This window comes from Schistocerca americana, chromosome 3 (genome assembly GCF_021461395.2).
Source record: "Schistocerca americana isolate TAMUIC-IGC-003095 chromosome 3, iqSchAmer2.1, whole genome shotgun sequence".
Classification (NCBI taxonomy): domain Eukaryota; kingdom Metazoa; phylum Arthropoda; class Insecta; order Orthoptera; family Acrididae; genus Schistocerca; species Schistocerca americana.
In genome coordinates, this window is record NC_060121.1 from 730,380,720 (window position 1) to 730,396,987 (window position 16,268).

General features: G+C 43.1%; 1 protein-coding gene across 1 annotated transcript in view; it reads right to left on the bottom strand.

Moving 5' to 3' along the window:
* LOC124605292 (mucin-17) overlaps positions 1 to 16,268 on the bottom strand; it is a 148,566-nt gene that overhangs the window by 51,724 nt on the left and 80,574 nt on the right. The window contains exons 3-4 of the mRNA XM_047136873.1: positions 3,199 to 3,274; positions 1,042 to 1,124 (exon numbers count right to left, since the gene is read on the bottom strand). Of these exons, the coding sequence (XP_046992829.1) occupies positions 1,042 to 1,124; positions 3,199 to 3,274 (159 nt within the window). The remainder of the gene's footprint in view (positions 1 to 1,041; positions 1,125 to 3,198; positions 3,275 to 16,268) is intronic.

The following is a 16,268-nucleotide window of genomic DNA, read 5'->3' on the forward strand; positions in this document are numbered from 1 at the left end:
ATCATGATCTCCACCACGACCGATCCATCGGTTTTCCAATCTCCTGTTTAAGAAATGCCGAACATCATAACGGAAGTGCGGTGGAGCACCATCCTGTTCAAAGATGAAGTCAGCGCTGTCGGTCTCCAGTTGTGGCATGAGCCAATTTTCCAGCATGTCCAGATACACGTGTCCTGTAACGTTTTTTTCGCAGAAGAAAAAGGGGCCGTAAACTTTAAACCGAGAGACTGCACAAAACACGTTAACTTTTGGTGAATTGCGAATTTTCTGCACGAATGCGTGAGGATTCTCTACCGCCCAGATTCGCACATTGCGTCTCTTCACTTCACCATTAAGAAAAAATGTTGCTTCATCACTGAAAACAAGTTTCGCACTGAACGCATCCTCTTCCATGAGCTGTTGCAACCGCGCCGAAAATTCAAAGCGTTTGACTTTGTCATCGGGTGTCAGGGCTTGTAGCAATTGTAAATGGTAAGGCTTCTGCTTTAGCCTTTTCCGTAAGATTTTCCAAACCATTGGCTGTGGTACATTTAGCTCCCTGCTTGCTTTATTCGTCGACTTCCGCGGACTACGCATGAAACCTGCCCGCACGCGTTCAACTGTTTCTTCACTCACTGCAGGCCGACCCGTTGATTTCCCCTTACAGAGGCATCCAGAAGCTTTAAACTGCACATACCATCGCCGAATGGAGTTAGCAGTTGGTGGATCTTTGTTGAACTTCGTCCTAAAGTGTCGTTGCACTGTTATGACTGACTGATGTGAGGGCATTTCAAGCACGACACACGCTTTCTCGGCTCCTGCCGCCATTTTGTCTCACTGCGCTCTCGAGCGCTCTGGCGGCAGAAACCTGAAGTGCGGCTTCAGCCGAACAAAACTTTATGAGTTTTGCTACGTATCTGTAGTGTGTCGTGACCATATGTCAATGAATGGAGCTACAGTGAATTTATGAAATCGCTTCAATCATTTGTAATAGCCCTGTATATTATGAAACGAGCGATGATATTTCTTCATTAAAGACCAAAATAAATTTCTTAATAATACCTTAAACCATTACAAGTTGATATGGCAGCCCACGAATTGCTGTATCCACGCAACTTTCCTTGGTACTGGCACAATTCTGTTTCCTGAAAACAAAGGAGTAATTTAGGTGTTTCATAAAGTACTTTCTGTCACCATTTGCAGCTCCTTTAGAACTTATTTTTCACATTTTATATAAAATACAGTTAAGCCCTTAATCCTGAGTCTCATGAATTCACATTGTACCAATGTGGAAGGTTAACTCTTTTTGAATGCCAGTGCCAGTAGATGCTGATTCTTCATGAAGCTACCAATGCTTCTGACAAGTGCTGCATTCTCCTGAGTATTTTGGGTACCTCTAAAGCACCGCAATTTTTTATTTTTACCTTTCATCTATAAATTTATTCAGGCATTAAGGGATTAAAAGTAACACTTGACAAAAGGAACAGGATCAACACCTCCAAGAAACAGAAAAAAGCTTATATACCATCACATTCTTCACAGCAAAATATCCTCAGGTAGTGGACAAAGAAAGAAATGATTAGTAAATGGGTGCAAGAAGTGGACGAGAGGAAGATTTCAGAGCTACAGGAAAGGAAACATTTAGGTATGAAGGACAGGTAAAAAGTAGAATTAATAAAAATATAAAGTTATACACAAATGGGTAGGGCACCCAGTTCAACAGGATGAATATAACTAAAAGAATACAAGAGAGATAAAAATGGCGATTATGAATGAATTACTGTTTTCTCTTATATTATTCTTATTATCCTTCATAAACCTATGGTGTGCTGTTCTTTTTTTTTTTTTTCATTAATTTAAAATCTCATTTTTAGACAGGTCACATTAAAATTATTATAAATTACCTAACTCTCCTTTTTGTGTGCCAGGCAACTTATCCAATAATGAAATCAATGCAACAATCTGCACAGAATTTACTCACTTCTACATTGAATTTGTACTCACTTTCAAACAATGTGAATAGTTTCATACTACTTTTTCAGTAATTGTTCAGTGTTCATGTCAGATTTGACAACTATCTAAACAGTTCAAATTTCATTTACATTAACGTTCCACCAATGGGCATCCAAACATATCGATGTATACATTCAAGGAAGAATGACTCATGTTAAAGTTTACCTTCCAAGCATCTTGTGATTAGTGTCTTTATATGGCATCATTAGTCTGCCTCCGTAGCGTAGCGGTAGAGTTACCGCCCACCACGCAGGGGGCCCAGCTTCGATTCCCGGCAGGGGACTGGGAGGTTGTGTGTCCATCATCACTGACTCGCAAGTCATCGATGTGGCGTCACCTAAAAAGGACTTGCAATATGGCAGCTGAACTCCCCCGAATGGGGCCTCCTAGCTAACAATGCCATACAATCATTTCATTTCCGTGGCATAATTATTAAAATGCTGCTGTAAGTGAAGATTACAGGCAGCATGGTGCCTAGGAAAACTTGTTTTGTACAGACAAAACCACAGATACATGTAATTGTTTCATTACAAGGACATTAAAATCATCCGTCTTAATGAAAATGTTCTTGAACTCTATAAACTGAAATGATGTACAATGAATATATCCATATCTTACTTTACATCGGAGCACAAACTGTCCAAAGCTCACTTTATTCTCATCTGTATCATTGGTTCCATTTGCCTCTAGCCTGTTCACAGCTATTCTGTCAAATTTCTGATTATGATTTTTATTTCGTAGTTTCTCTCTTTCTGTATGTTTTTATTTATCTACAGTGTCTTACTTGTACTTGCTCCTCAAACCTCATTACCTGAATTTCTATAAAATCTTTTCTGACTGTGTTCATATTTCATACTCTGTAACACATTGACCTTCCACTCTCTCAAGATGCAGCATTAATTTCTCTAGTATTCAAGTTCCTTCTTGACTCACTCTTCAATATGAGTCGAAGTGACCTTACTTTTAATTTTATATTGTTTCCTTAGTTTTCAATGGGGCACACAGATACATCCTCCACAGTAATATTTTACCCATTTCCAGATCTTTAGATTATGACAGTAAAATCACAATGAGTAACTACATCTATTTTTTACAAAGAGGAATGTATGTGCAAAAAAACAGTACTTTTTATACACAACAGAGTCTGCAGCAGCAGACCTCATATTTTCATAGTGTGGATAAAGCCAGGGTACTCTCACTTCTTACCTTAGATGTTGGTCTGTTGATTACATGCTTGCCATTGTGCTGGTAACGTTCGAAGTATGTATCAGGAATTAGTTCTCTGTAAGAAAGATGACTTTTTGTATTATTTTAACCACATTTCACTAGACAACAAAAATATTTTTTTAAATATTTGGCTACACCATGTTTTTTGACAAAAACACCCATGAATATAATAAACACAATGGATACATTAGAGGGTGGAAATGGGGTGACAGAGGTCTGTCAGTTGTGCCAAAAATACGATTTTCTGAGACAAATCACTTCTTCTGAGCATCTAATTCTCAGTATAATTATGAAATGATGGTGTTGCCAAATATATAAGACATAAGAGAGAGCTTATTTGAAATATTTGATACCAATAAGTCTGAGGATAAAACAGAAAATAAAACAACATGTGCAGTAGTAAACAAAGAGGAATAAGATAACTGAAGTAAGGGAGCTGGGAACATACACTTTCAGACAAAAAGTACGAAACACAACCAAGAAGTTACGCAAACTGGCCACAAATTGATCGAAATACAGGTATCAACAAAAAATGTATATTTTGGTGGCCAATGGATGTGTATGTGACACTGCAGCACAGTTTCACTGCACAGCTGGCATGGATAGTGAACAGGGAACATGTTAATACCAGGGCATAAATTCTTTGCAAATTGCATTCCTTGTATTCCTCTGGACAGTAACTATGCCTCACAAACAGGCACGAGAACAATACCAACAGATTTCAGCATCTGAGACAGGACTTGGAGTTGAGGTCAAAGAAGCCGTTTGGACTAATTGGCGAATTGCTCAACATTTGAATAGCATTGATGCTACTATACAACAATGTTGGCAGGAGAGGGTGAACCACAGCTGAACACAGCATCAAAAAGGAAGCAGTCAGCGTAAAGAGACAACAGAACGTGAGGACTGATCAGTCATCAGAGCTATGGACTCATCATTGTTATCAATGTGACTTTCATATGGTGCTTCACTGACCACAAAGACCATGGCAGCTCACAGAAAGGGGGCTGAGCCCAAGGTGCCCCTTGTGCCAACTACCAATGACCGTGAACCCAACAAGCCCATCTGCAGTGGTGTCTGACACATTCAGTCTGAAATCCCATTAACTGTAATGTAATTGTCTTCCATGATAAGTCTCAGTTCAAACTGAACCCTGAAGACAAGTGAAGATTTGTCTGAGAATGCCTTGGACAGTGGTGGGACACCAACCTGACTGTGTCTGGCATATGCCCTGACAACCAGGAATGATGGTCTGGGGTGCCATTTCATTTTATAGCAGGACCTCATGGGCTGTCATCTGCATCACCCTTACAGCACAGCTGTACGTCAACAATATTCTATGCCCTCTTTCATTACTCTTCATGGCAAGCTGTCCTAGGCTCACAGTTCAGCAAGGTGATGCCCACACACACACACACACACACACACACACACACACAGTGAGACTTTCTGCTGCTTTGTCTTCATGCTTGCCAAATCCTACCTTACCTTGCCAAACAAGGTCACCAGATCTCTCACCAGCTGAGAATGTTTGAAGTATTACAGGCGGGGCTCTCCAACCAGCTCGAGGTTTTAACAATCTAATGTGTCAGTGGGGCAGTTTTTGGAATGATAGCCATCAGGAGATAATCTAAGTACTCTATCAATCAATACCAAGCCAAATAACTTCTTGTATAAGGGCGAGAGGTGGACCTACATATTACCGACTTCCTCAATTCGTGAAGCTCTTTCTCTTGAATAATTCATCCATTTTTTAATTGTTATTTATTTGTCTATTCATGTACATCACGGCTACCAATTTCTGTCCAATTTGGTTAATTCTTTCATGGTGTATCATTTTTTAAAATTTTGTTTTAGAGTGTTTACTAGTGAAGCTGTGGTGACCTACATGGAAACCAAAATTAAGCATTTAAAATAATAAAATTCCTCAAGAGACATGAAAAAGACGAAGTAGTTCTAAGTGTCACAATGGATACTATTGACAACTAAGCATAAAATATAGAAACTATATCGATTTTTGTTAAAAATTACATATTTTTCTGATACTAGAAGCAATCACGAAATCTGTAATTATCCACATTTAGTAAATATTTCGTTTATGATTGCTAAAGACTATGTAGCGACCACAATTAGTAGTGCAGTGCACTGCAGTTCGGTTCACGAGTAAATCACCCGTGTGTCACGCCGTATTTTATTTTGCGCAGATAAATTAGATCCGCGCCGGCCGCCAGGAGCGCTGCGTTGTCCGTTACTCCATGCCGTTTATTCTTAGTACATAGTTTTTTCCATGTTCTTGATTTCTCCATGTTAATTCAAGAATATTTTTTATACTTAGATCTTTAGTAACCAGCCAACAAGTCACTTATTTGTTTCCGCGCGAGTCTTGACTTGACACACTGCGTCTTAAGGACGTCCTTTGTTAATTGCCGAACGAACGAATAAAGATCTTGTCATCTCAGCATTGGAGATATCGTTGTGCGTTATTTATCATCGGAAACTAGCAGGATAACCGGTCGGACGGGCCAGAACCTAGCCCTACGACCAAACTGGTGATCCCGACGTGATTTATCGCCTGCCTGACGCACAAAATAAAGTGATACTGTAATATGACGGAAAATCTGACTGCGACCGACCCTGCTGTGTCCAGACTCACCGTTAGACTACCACCCTTTTGGTAGCGCAATCTAGCACTATGGTTTGCGCAAGCTATGGTTTGCACAAGTTGAAGATAGTTTCTTTTACTCTGGAATAACCACCGACGCTACCAAGTTTGCACTGGTCGTGAGCCAGTTAGATCATCAGTACGCGGCCCAAGGGCAAGACGTGATTACCGCGCCGCGAGAGAGTAATGCCTACGACCGGCTCAAGGCAGAACTTATCTGCAGACTATCAGCTTCGCAAGAAGAACGACTCCGCCAAGTTCTGACGCAGGAGGGCATCGGGGATCGTAAACCGTCGCAGTACTTGCGGCACCTCCGAAGCAAGATCGACGCTGGTACTGTGCCTGACAGCATGCAGAGAAACATCTGGAGCAGTCGGTTGCCACCTGCCATCAAAGCAATAATAGCGTCGCAGTCGGTAAAGGCTTTGGACACGGTGGCGGAGCTAGCAGACAAGGTACAGGACGCTATCTCACCTGCGCCTATTAACGTAGCAACTGTGCAATGCGCGATCACGTCAGCCACCGTTTCGCGCGCCGACTACAGTGCTCTGACGGCAACAGATTAGCCAATTGATGTCTCGGTGTAACACCAACAGTGATTGTGGCCGACCGAGATACCGGAAGCGCTCATGCAGCAGATCACCAAGTGCCTCATCTGCGCCTGTGACTGAAACACAGCAGGGGATATGCTGGTATCACAGAAGATTTGGTGATCAAGTTAGTCGCTGTACCAAACTCTGCACATACCCAAATGCCAACGGCGATCGGGTGTAGACACTTCATCAGATTGCCAGTCTGCGTCACAGCATCTGTTTGTGAGTAACCGGCGTACAGGCAAGAAATATTTGATTGACACTGGCTCTGGTACGTGTATTTTCCCGCGAACAATGTTACACTGGTGTAGGCCGCGTACGTCGTTCTGTCTACCTGCCGCAAACAATTATTCTATTGCGACGTATGGTACGCATCGTTTTGAACTAGATTTGGGCCTACGCCGAGTGTTTGCGTGGGATTTCACCTCGCCGAGCCGATAATAGGAGCGGACTTCCTGGCACTTTACACCCTTCTGCCTGACATCGCCAACACACGCCTGGTCGACCAAACCACTGGACTGACGGCTGCAGGATCCCGGCGCCACGCAACCATCCAATCCGCCAATCTGACTGAAGCAAAAAACATTCCTCACATACAAAGAAAGAAAATATGTTATGTGGACATGTGTCCGGAAACGCTAGTTTCCATGTTAGAGCTCATTTTATTACTTCTCTTCAAATCACATTAATCATGGAATGGAAACACACAGCAACAGAACGTAACAGCGTGACTTCAAACACTTGTTACAGGAAATGTTCAAAATGTCCTCCGTTAGCGAGGATACATGCATCCACCCTCCGTCGCATGGAATCCACGATGCGCTAATGCAGCCCTGGAGAATGGCGTTTTGTATCACAGCCGTCCACAATACGAGCACGAAGAGTCTCTACATTTGGTACCGGGGTTGCGTAGACAAGAGCTTTCAAATGCCCCCATATATGAAAGTCAAGAGGGTTGAGGTCAGGAGAGCGTGGAGGCCATGGAATTGGTCCGCCTCTACCAATCCATCGGTCACCGAATCTGTTGTTGAGAATCGTACGAACACTTCGACTGAAATGTGCAGGAGCTCCATCGTGCATGAACCACATGTTGTGTCGTACTTGTAAAGGCACATGTTCTAGCAGCACAGGTAGAGTATCCCGTATGAAATCATGATAACGTGCTCCATTGAGCGTAGGTGGACGAACATGGGGCTCAATCAAGACATCACCAACAATGCCTGCCCAAACGTTCACAGAAAATTTGTGTTGATGACGTGATTGCACAATTGCGTGCGGATTCTCGTCAGCCCACACATGTTGATTGTGAAAATTTACAATTTAATCACGTTGAAGTACATACTGACGAAACTAAAATGAGCTCTAACATGGAAATTAAGCGTTTCCGGACACATGTCCACATAACATCTTTTCTTTATGTGTGTGTGAGGAATGTTTCCTGAAAGTTTGGCCGTACCTTTTTGTAACACCCTGCATAAAGACGACAGAGGGGCCGCCATTATCCTGTAGTCCTCGACGGTTAGCCCCGGATCGGTTAGATATCGCCAAGGCCGAGTTTGACAGTATGATACGAGAGGATATCATGCGACCGTCCAGTAGCCCTTGGTCATCGCCCTAAGAAGTGCGGTGCGTGGCGCACGTGCGGGGACTATAGGGCACTTAACGCCTGTACAGTGCCCGATCGCTACCCAGTTCCGTTGCTCCGCGATTGTAACTACGCGATGAGCGGTGCCCGACTATACAGCGTGTTTGACTGTGCCAAGGCATACACGCATGATACCTGTCGCCGAAGAAGACATCCCGAAGACAACCATAATTACGCCATTCGGCCTGTCTGAAAGCAAATTCATGACTTTCGGCCTCAGAAGCGCTGCGCAGACATGGCAAATTTATCGACTCAGTGTTGCAAGGTCTGCCATTCTGTTTTGCCTACCCTGACGACATATTGGTATTTTCAGTCTCGCCCGAAGAACATCGCCAGCATCTCATACAAGTTTTTAAACGGCTAGACGAATACGGCGTTATTCTCAACACACCAAAATGCATTTTTGGTCAACCACTAGTAGATTTCCTTGGCCACCGAATCTCTCTGTCTGGTTCACTGCCATTATCTGACAAAGTGGAAGCCATCCTATAGATCTCACGGCCGTCCACAGTTAAGGAGCTGCGGCGATTTTTGGGGATGTGGAATTTTTCCCGCGGACATTTGTCTCACGCAGCGGATATTCAGGAACCATTAACGGCTGCGCTGGCAGGTCCGACATGCAAAGGGAACGCAAAAATACAGTGGACAGACTGCATGACAACTGCGTTTGAACGGGCTAAATAAGCAATAGTGGACCCTGCGTTGTTGGCACATCCTGAACCAAGTGCACCGTTAGCGTTGGTTGTAGATGCAAGCCAAACAGGTGCGGGTGCAGCGTTGCAACAATACAACAATGACGCGTGGCAATCTCTAGCTTCTTTTCGAAGAAATTGTCGCCGTCTCAATGCAAGTGGAGCGCCTACGACCGAGAACTTATAGGCGATATACGAGGCAATCAAATACTTCCGTTGGCCGGGGTGGCCGAGCGCATCTAGGCGCTACAGTCTGGAACCGCGCGACCGCTACGGTCGCAGCTTCGAATCCTGCCTCGGGCATGGATGTGTGTGATGTCCTTAGGTTAGTTGGGTTGAAGTAGTTCTAAGTTCTAGGGGACTGACGACCTCAGAAGTTAAGTCCCATAGTGCTCAGAGCCACTTGAACAAAATACTTGCGTCCTCAGCTGGAGGCCCGTGAGTTCACCATATTCACAGATCATAAGCCGCTGACATATGCCTTTCGACAGAACAATATTAACTGTTCAACAAGGTAACACAACCAATTACTGTATAATGCGCAGTTCACCACGAACATCCGGTATGTATCTGGGGTCGAGAATGTAGTAGCGGATTGTCTCTCAGCAGCGTCTCCAGCATACACTACACGGAACTCGCAGAAGCACAACTTACAGTCTCGGAACTATAAGAGCTGTTGCAGGAAAATAAGTCTACATTGGATCTGCAGTTAGTCAACGTTCCTGGAACAGGCATCAAGCTGTACTGTGACGTGTCCGCAGCCAAATAACGACCGTTTTTACCAGCAAGATCCAGGAAAAACGTGTTTACATCTTTGTATAACCTGTGCCATCCTGGAGCACGAACTACAATACGCCTAATCTCAGATCGCTTCGTGTGGCCAGGGATGAAGAAAGACTGCCGTGAGTGGACCCAATGTTGTATACAGTGTCGGAGCAGTAAGGTCGGCCGGCACGAGCACGCACCTATCGGAAACTTTCCTGAAAGCACCACCAGTGTTACGCACATACACATCGACGTCGTGGAACCGTTACCACCTTCAAACGGCCATCGATATTTGACAATGCTCGAGCGATTCACGCGTTGGCCAGAAGGGGCCGCCGGCCAGTGTGGTCGAGCAGTTCTAGGCACTTCAGTCTGGAACCGCGCGACCGCTACGGTCGCAGGTTCGAATCCTGCCTCGGCCATGGATGTGTGTGATGTCCTTAGGTTAGTTAGGTTTAAGTAGTTCTAAGTTCTAGGGGACTGATGACCTTAGATGTTAAGTCCCATAGTGCTCAGAGCCATTTGAACCAAAAGGGGCCCCAGTGGACAATGTCTCGGCAGAAACCTTGGCGTATGCCTTCATACGAGGTGCATTCAAGTTCTAAGGCCTCTGATTTTTTTTCTCCCAACTGGAAAGAGATAGAAACATGCGCATTGTTTTAAAATGAGGCCGCATTCATTGTCAATACGTCCCAGAGATGGCAGCACCGTACGGCAGATGGAATTTTACCGCCAGCGGCGAGAATGAGAACTGTGTTAAATGCTTAAAATGTCGACGTTTTCCTTACTTGAACAGTGTGCAATCATTCGTTTTCTGAATTTGCGTGGTGTGAAACCAATTGAAATTCATCGACAGTTGAAGGAGACATGTGGTGATGGAGTTATGGATGTGTCGAAAGTGCGCTCGTGGGTGCGACAGTTTAATGAAGGCAGAACATCGTGTGACCACAAACCGAAACAACCTCAGGCTCGCACAAGCCGGTCTGACGACATGATCGAGAAAGTGGAGAGAATTGTTTTGGGGGATCGCCGAATGACTGTTGAACAGATCGCCTCCAGAGTTGGCATTTCTGTGGGTTCTGTGCACACAATCCTGCATGACGACCTGAAAATGCGGAAAGTGTCATCCAGGTGGGTGCCACGAATGCTGACGGATGACCACATGGCTGCCCGTGTGGCATGTTGCCAAGCAATGGGACTTTCTTTTCGTGACAATGGATGAGACGTGGATGCCATTTTTCAATCCAGAAACAAAGCGCCAGTCAGCTCAATGGAAGCACACAGATTCACCGCCACCAAAAAAGTTTCGGGTAACCGCCAGTGCTGAAAAAATGATGGTGTCCATGTTCTGGGACAGCGAGGGCGTAATCCTTACCCATTGCGTTCCAAAGGGCACTACGGTAACAGGTGCATCCTACGAAAATGTTTGAAGAACAAAATCCTTCCTGTACTGCAACAAAAACGTCCGGGAAGGGCTGCGCGTGTGCTGTTTCACCAAGACAACGCACCCGCACATCGAGCTAACGTTACACAACAGTTTCTTCGTGATAACAACTTTGAAGTGATTCCTCATGCTCCCTACTCACCTGACCCGGCTCCTAGCGACTTTTGGCTTTTTCCAACAATGAAAGACACTCTCCGTGGCCGCACATTCACCAGCCGTGCTGCTACTGCCTCAGCGATTTTCCAGTGGTCAAAACAGACTCCTAAAGAAGCCTTCGCCGCTGCCATGGAATCATGGCGTCGACGTTGTGAAAAATGTGTGCGTCTGCAGGGCGATTACGTCGAGAAGTAATGCCAGTTTCATCGATTTCGGGTGAGCAGTTAATTAGAAAAAAAATCGGAGGCCTTAGAACTTGAATGCACCTCGTATTAAACTGGGTGTCAAGATTTGCTGTCCTTTGCACATCACCACAGATCGTGGTAAACAATTTGTATCTGATTTGTTCGCAAAGCTAACAGCGTTCTGTGGGATGAGCCAGCACAACACAACCAGCTACCACCTGATGTGCCACGATACCGGGTGGGCAGAAGCTCTCCCGATGGTCCTGCTTGATTTACGAAACTCACACAAGCCAGATCTAGACAGCTCCTCTGCACAACTAGTGTACGGAAAGGCGTTACGACTGCCTGGCGAATTTGTAGACGTAACTCCACAGCCTGACACAGACTTGTCTACCTTCGTCAGTCGCCTTCATGATCATGACAGAGCGCTGTGTTGTGTCCGTTACTCCATAATGTTTATTCTTAGTATATAGTTTTTTCCATGTTCTTGGCTACTCCATGTTAATTCTTAAGAATCTTTTTTATACTTAGTTCTTTAGTAACCAGCCAACAAATCATTTATTCGTTTCCGTGCGAGTCTTGCCTTGACGTACACTGCGTCTAAAAGACGTCCTGAATTAACTGTCGAACGAACAAATAAATAAAGATCTTGTCATCTCAGCATTGGAGATATCATTGTGCGTTATTTATCGCAAACTAGCAGGCTAACTGGTCGGACGGGCCAGAACCTAGCCCTACGGCCAAAACTATGACAAGGATGTGTATAGAAGAAGACAACATGTAATCGCTGGCTGCTATCATTTAATATATATAATCGTGCGGTAAAATTATGGCAGGGATTCTGTTCGTTTCGGTCTCTCTTGCTATTGCCTATAGTTTTGTTCGCTTGCTACTGATCTGATGAACTCTATGTGAATAATAGCGAATTGCTGTACTTAGGTCTGTGATTCTGTTAAATTTGATTTACTCTGAAATAGAGACTTAGCAGTAAATGTGGTTACACGATTTCATTGATAGAAATGCAATTTCCATTTGTCACATTCCTGAGTTGTCGGAATTTTTTGCACACACTACCGCGAAAATGAACTTAACATCGCTTGTCTCCTTGTTGTCCGCCATTACGCGGAAATTTTAACTTTCAGTAATTATTTATGAAATAGTGCAACCTAAAGCGCACAGACTACTGGCCATTAAAATTGCTACACCACGAAGATGAAGTGCTACAGACGCGAAATTTAACCGACAGGAAGAAGATGCTGTGATATGCTAATAATTAGCTTTTCAGAGCATTCACACAAGGTTGGCGCCGGTGGCGACATCTGCAACGTGCTGACAGTTTCCAACCGATTTCTCATACACAAACAGCAGTTGGCCGGCGTTGCCTGGTGAAACGTTGTCGTGTAAGGAGGAGAAATGCGGACCATCACGTTTTCGACTTTGATACAGTTCGGATTGTAGCCTATCGCAATTGCGGTTTATCGTATCGCGACATTGCTGCTCGCGTTGGTCGAGATCCAATGACTGTTAGCAGAATATGGAATCGGTGGGTACAGGAGGGTAATACGGAACGCCGTGCTGGATCCCAACGTCCTCGTATCACTAGCAGTCGAGATGACAGGCATCTTATCCGCATGGCTGTAACGGATCGTGCAGCCACGTCTCAATCCCTGAGTCAACAGATGGGGATGTTTGCAAGACAACAACCATCTGCGTGAACAGTTCGACGACGTTTGCAGCAGCATGGACTATCAGCTCGGAGACCATGGCTGCGGTTACCCTTGACGCTGCATCACAGACAGGAGCGCCTGCGATGCTGTACTCAACGACGAACCTGGGTGCACGAATGGCAAAACGTCATTTTTTCGGATGAATACAGGTTCGGTTTACAGCATCATGATGGTCGCATCCGTGTTTGGCGACATCGCGGTGAACGCACATTGGAAGCGTGTATTCGTCATCGCCATACTGTCGTATCACCCGGTGTGATGGTATGGGGTGCCATTGGTTACACGTCTCGGTCACCTCTTGTTCGTATTGACGGCACTTTGAACAGTGGACGCTACATTTCAGATGTGTTACGACCCGTGGCTCTACCCTTCATTCGATCCCTGCGAAACCTACATTTCAGCAGGATAATGCACGACCGCATGTTGCAGGTCCTGTACGGGCCTTCCTGGATACAGAAAATTGCCAGCACATTCTCCAGATCTCTCACCAATTGAAAACGTCTGGTCAATGGTGGCCGAGCAACTGGCTCGTCACAATATGCCAATCACTACTCTTGATGAACTGTGGTATCGTGTTGAAGCTGCATGGGCAGCTGTACCTGTACACGCCATCCAAGCTCTGTTTGACTCAATGCCCAGGCGTATCAAGGCCGTTATTACGGCCAGAGGTGGTTGTTCTGGGTACTGATTTCTCAGGATCTATGCACCCAAATTGCGTGAAAATGTAATCACATGTCAGTTCTAGTATAATATATTTGTCCAATGAATACCCGTTTATCATCTGCATTTCTTCTTGGTGTAGCAATTTTAATGGCCAGTAGTGTATTATCGTTCCACCGAGTTCTGAAATCTATCACAAATATTTTTCTACAAAAGATATACAGCTGATGTAAGTAAAAAGTCCAGAATCGAAAACGGCTAGGCTCGAGACTTCAGGTAAAAACAATTAATTCTCGGTTTATTCTGGTGTAAAAGTGAAAGATACTGAACCTTAACAACATTACTGATTTATGGGAGATATTTTGCAGTACTGAAACTGTGTTTTTGTGGTGTTTAATCCATACTTTATGTGCACCTAGGTACAGACGCTTAACGTCGCGATATTGTTTCTTCTTGCACATTCCGGTAGAAGTGAAATAATTTAGAGACTCCAGTTAGTTTCTGTATATAACGTATTGAGCACGACGGAGGATAGATTTTATTTCTGTGCCCTACGTCTAACGTAAAAGTGTACTAACAAGAACCCACGAAATTACTTTCACTTTTATAGACGAAGTATTAAACTTTCTGATCTTAAAGAGTGTACCAGCTTTAAACATTTATAACGTAAACCACTTGCAAAATCATTTTGCGTACGTAACAATAACAATTTCTCCTTCCAAAAGAAACTAAGTCTCTAGAAAACGTAATATTTTCCAATAAGATATTACAGTCCTTAATGTCACAACAGAAAAACAGGGAAAATACTATAAAGATCTTTGGCAGGGACTATGCAAACAAGTAGTAGGAATAAGGAGCCCTTGTGTAGATTTGATAAATATAAGCGAAGTATTGCTTGTTTTGAAAGAGTTTGACAATAAGAAGTCACCAAATGCAGACCCTATTAACATGGAACTAATATTCATCAATTTTATCTAATATATTTTTCCAAGCTATTCTTTAAAAGATTAGTAAACTTTGCCATACCTAAATCACGCGATCAGCATGAAGCCCTTGTGATATCAATACTTAAAACGAAAAGAAATAGAAATAACTGCCAGAATTACTTACTTAACCTACACCAAAATATTAACAATAATTCTAAATGTTATTTCAGATAAGACCCTATTAAGTAACCAACATTTCTTTACAAGAGGAAAATCCTTTATGTACCATATATTTCATATGACATAATTACTAGAAAAATACAGGGAATTCAACGGTCTAGCACTTATAGCCTTCACTAATTATGTTAAGGCTTTCGACAGAGTGGCTAGATACAAGCTATGTGAAATTATAAAAGAGAAGTGAGTCCCTGGTCATCTGTTAAATAATGTTACAAGCTTTTATTGCAAAACAAACACTGAAGCAAAATGTAAATGTGTATAAAAGCAAGCAAGCAAATAACTGTAACCAGGGGGTATCGGAGTTTCCCCGATATCATCAGCATTATTTAACTTTTATAACTGAAATATTCCTTGGCTCTGAAACATAATAAACAGCTACCAAAGATAAACTTTGTAAATGACAAAGTGAATATAGAATCAGGAGACGATTTACAAAAGTCAGTATACGGAGAGTACTTAATTTCAAAAACATTTAATTTCGAAATAACTGTATACAGAACTAAGGAACAGGCATTTACCAGGAGACAGTTCCCAAGGGCAAAAATCTTAACAAGAAACAAACCAGGGGAAAGGTCACTGTTTTTAAAAGTCTTGGTTTTAGTTTAAGCTTTGACAATTCCAGTGGCATTGTCTCCATAACAGAATCATTCTTTAGTTTATGTAACGTAATTAAAAGAACATTAAATGGCAAAGCCAGATTTGAATCAATGGTAATTTTTTATAGAATCAAAGCAGTTCCTAAAATCCCCCGTGGAGCAGTGTGTTGCACTCTGACAGGAAAACAATGAATCCAGCCAGCAGAAATGAGGTTTTTACACTCGACTTGAGGGTACACAAGAGCTGATGCCTTCCAAAATGAACATGTATGACCCAGATTAAGTGTAAAGGGTATACCAGAAGAAACTGAAGTGTATCAGATAAAAATGATTAAACTATGTGAATAGAATGATTGACAGGGTATATCTAAAAATAATGTAAAATTACAGTGTCTTGGCATAACGTAGTAAAAGATTACAGAAAAGATGGAAAGGGAAATTGAGACCCCTGAAGACTGAACGCTTAAAAAAACTAATCCCTGATTATGGTAATGACCACATGTCCCACAAATGAGAACTTACATATTTTGTTGTTGAGAATGACATTGTAAATATACCCGCTTAAAATTGTTGTAAATTTCAGACTAAAAGAGTGATGAGTAACCACACAGAGTCTTGAGTTTCCGGACAGTAATATGTGTTCACATTGGTTGCTCTGCAGTCCATGAAATTCACAACTCTAATTTAATACTAGTAACTTAGGTACAGACATTACAATTTTTACAGAGGTCACTCAGAACAATGCTCAAGGCGAAAGT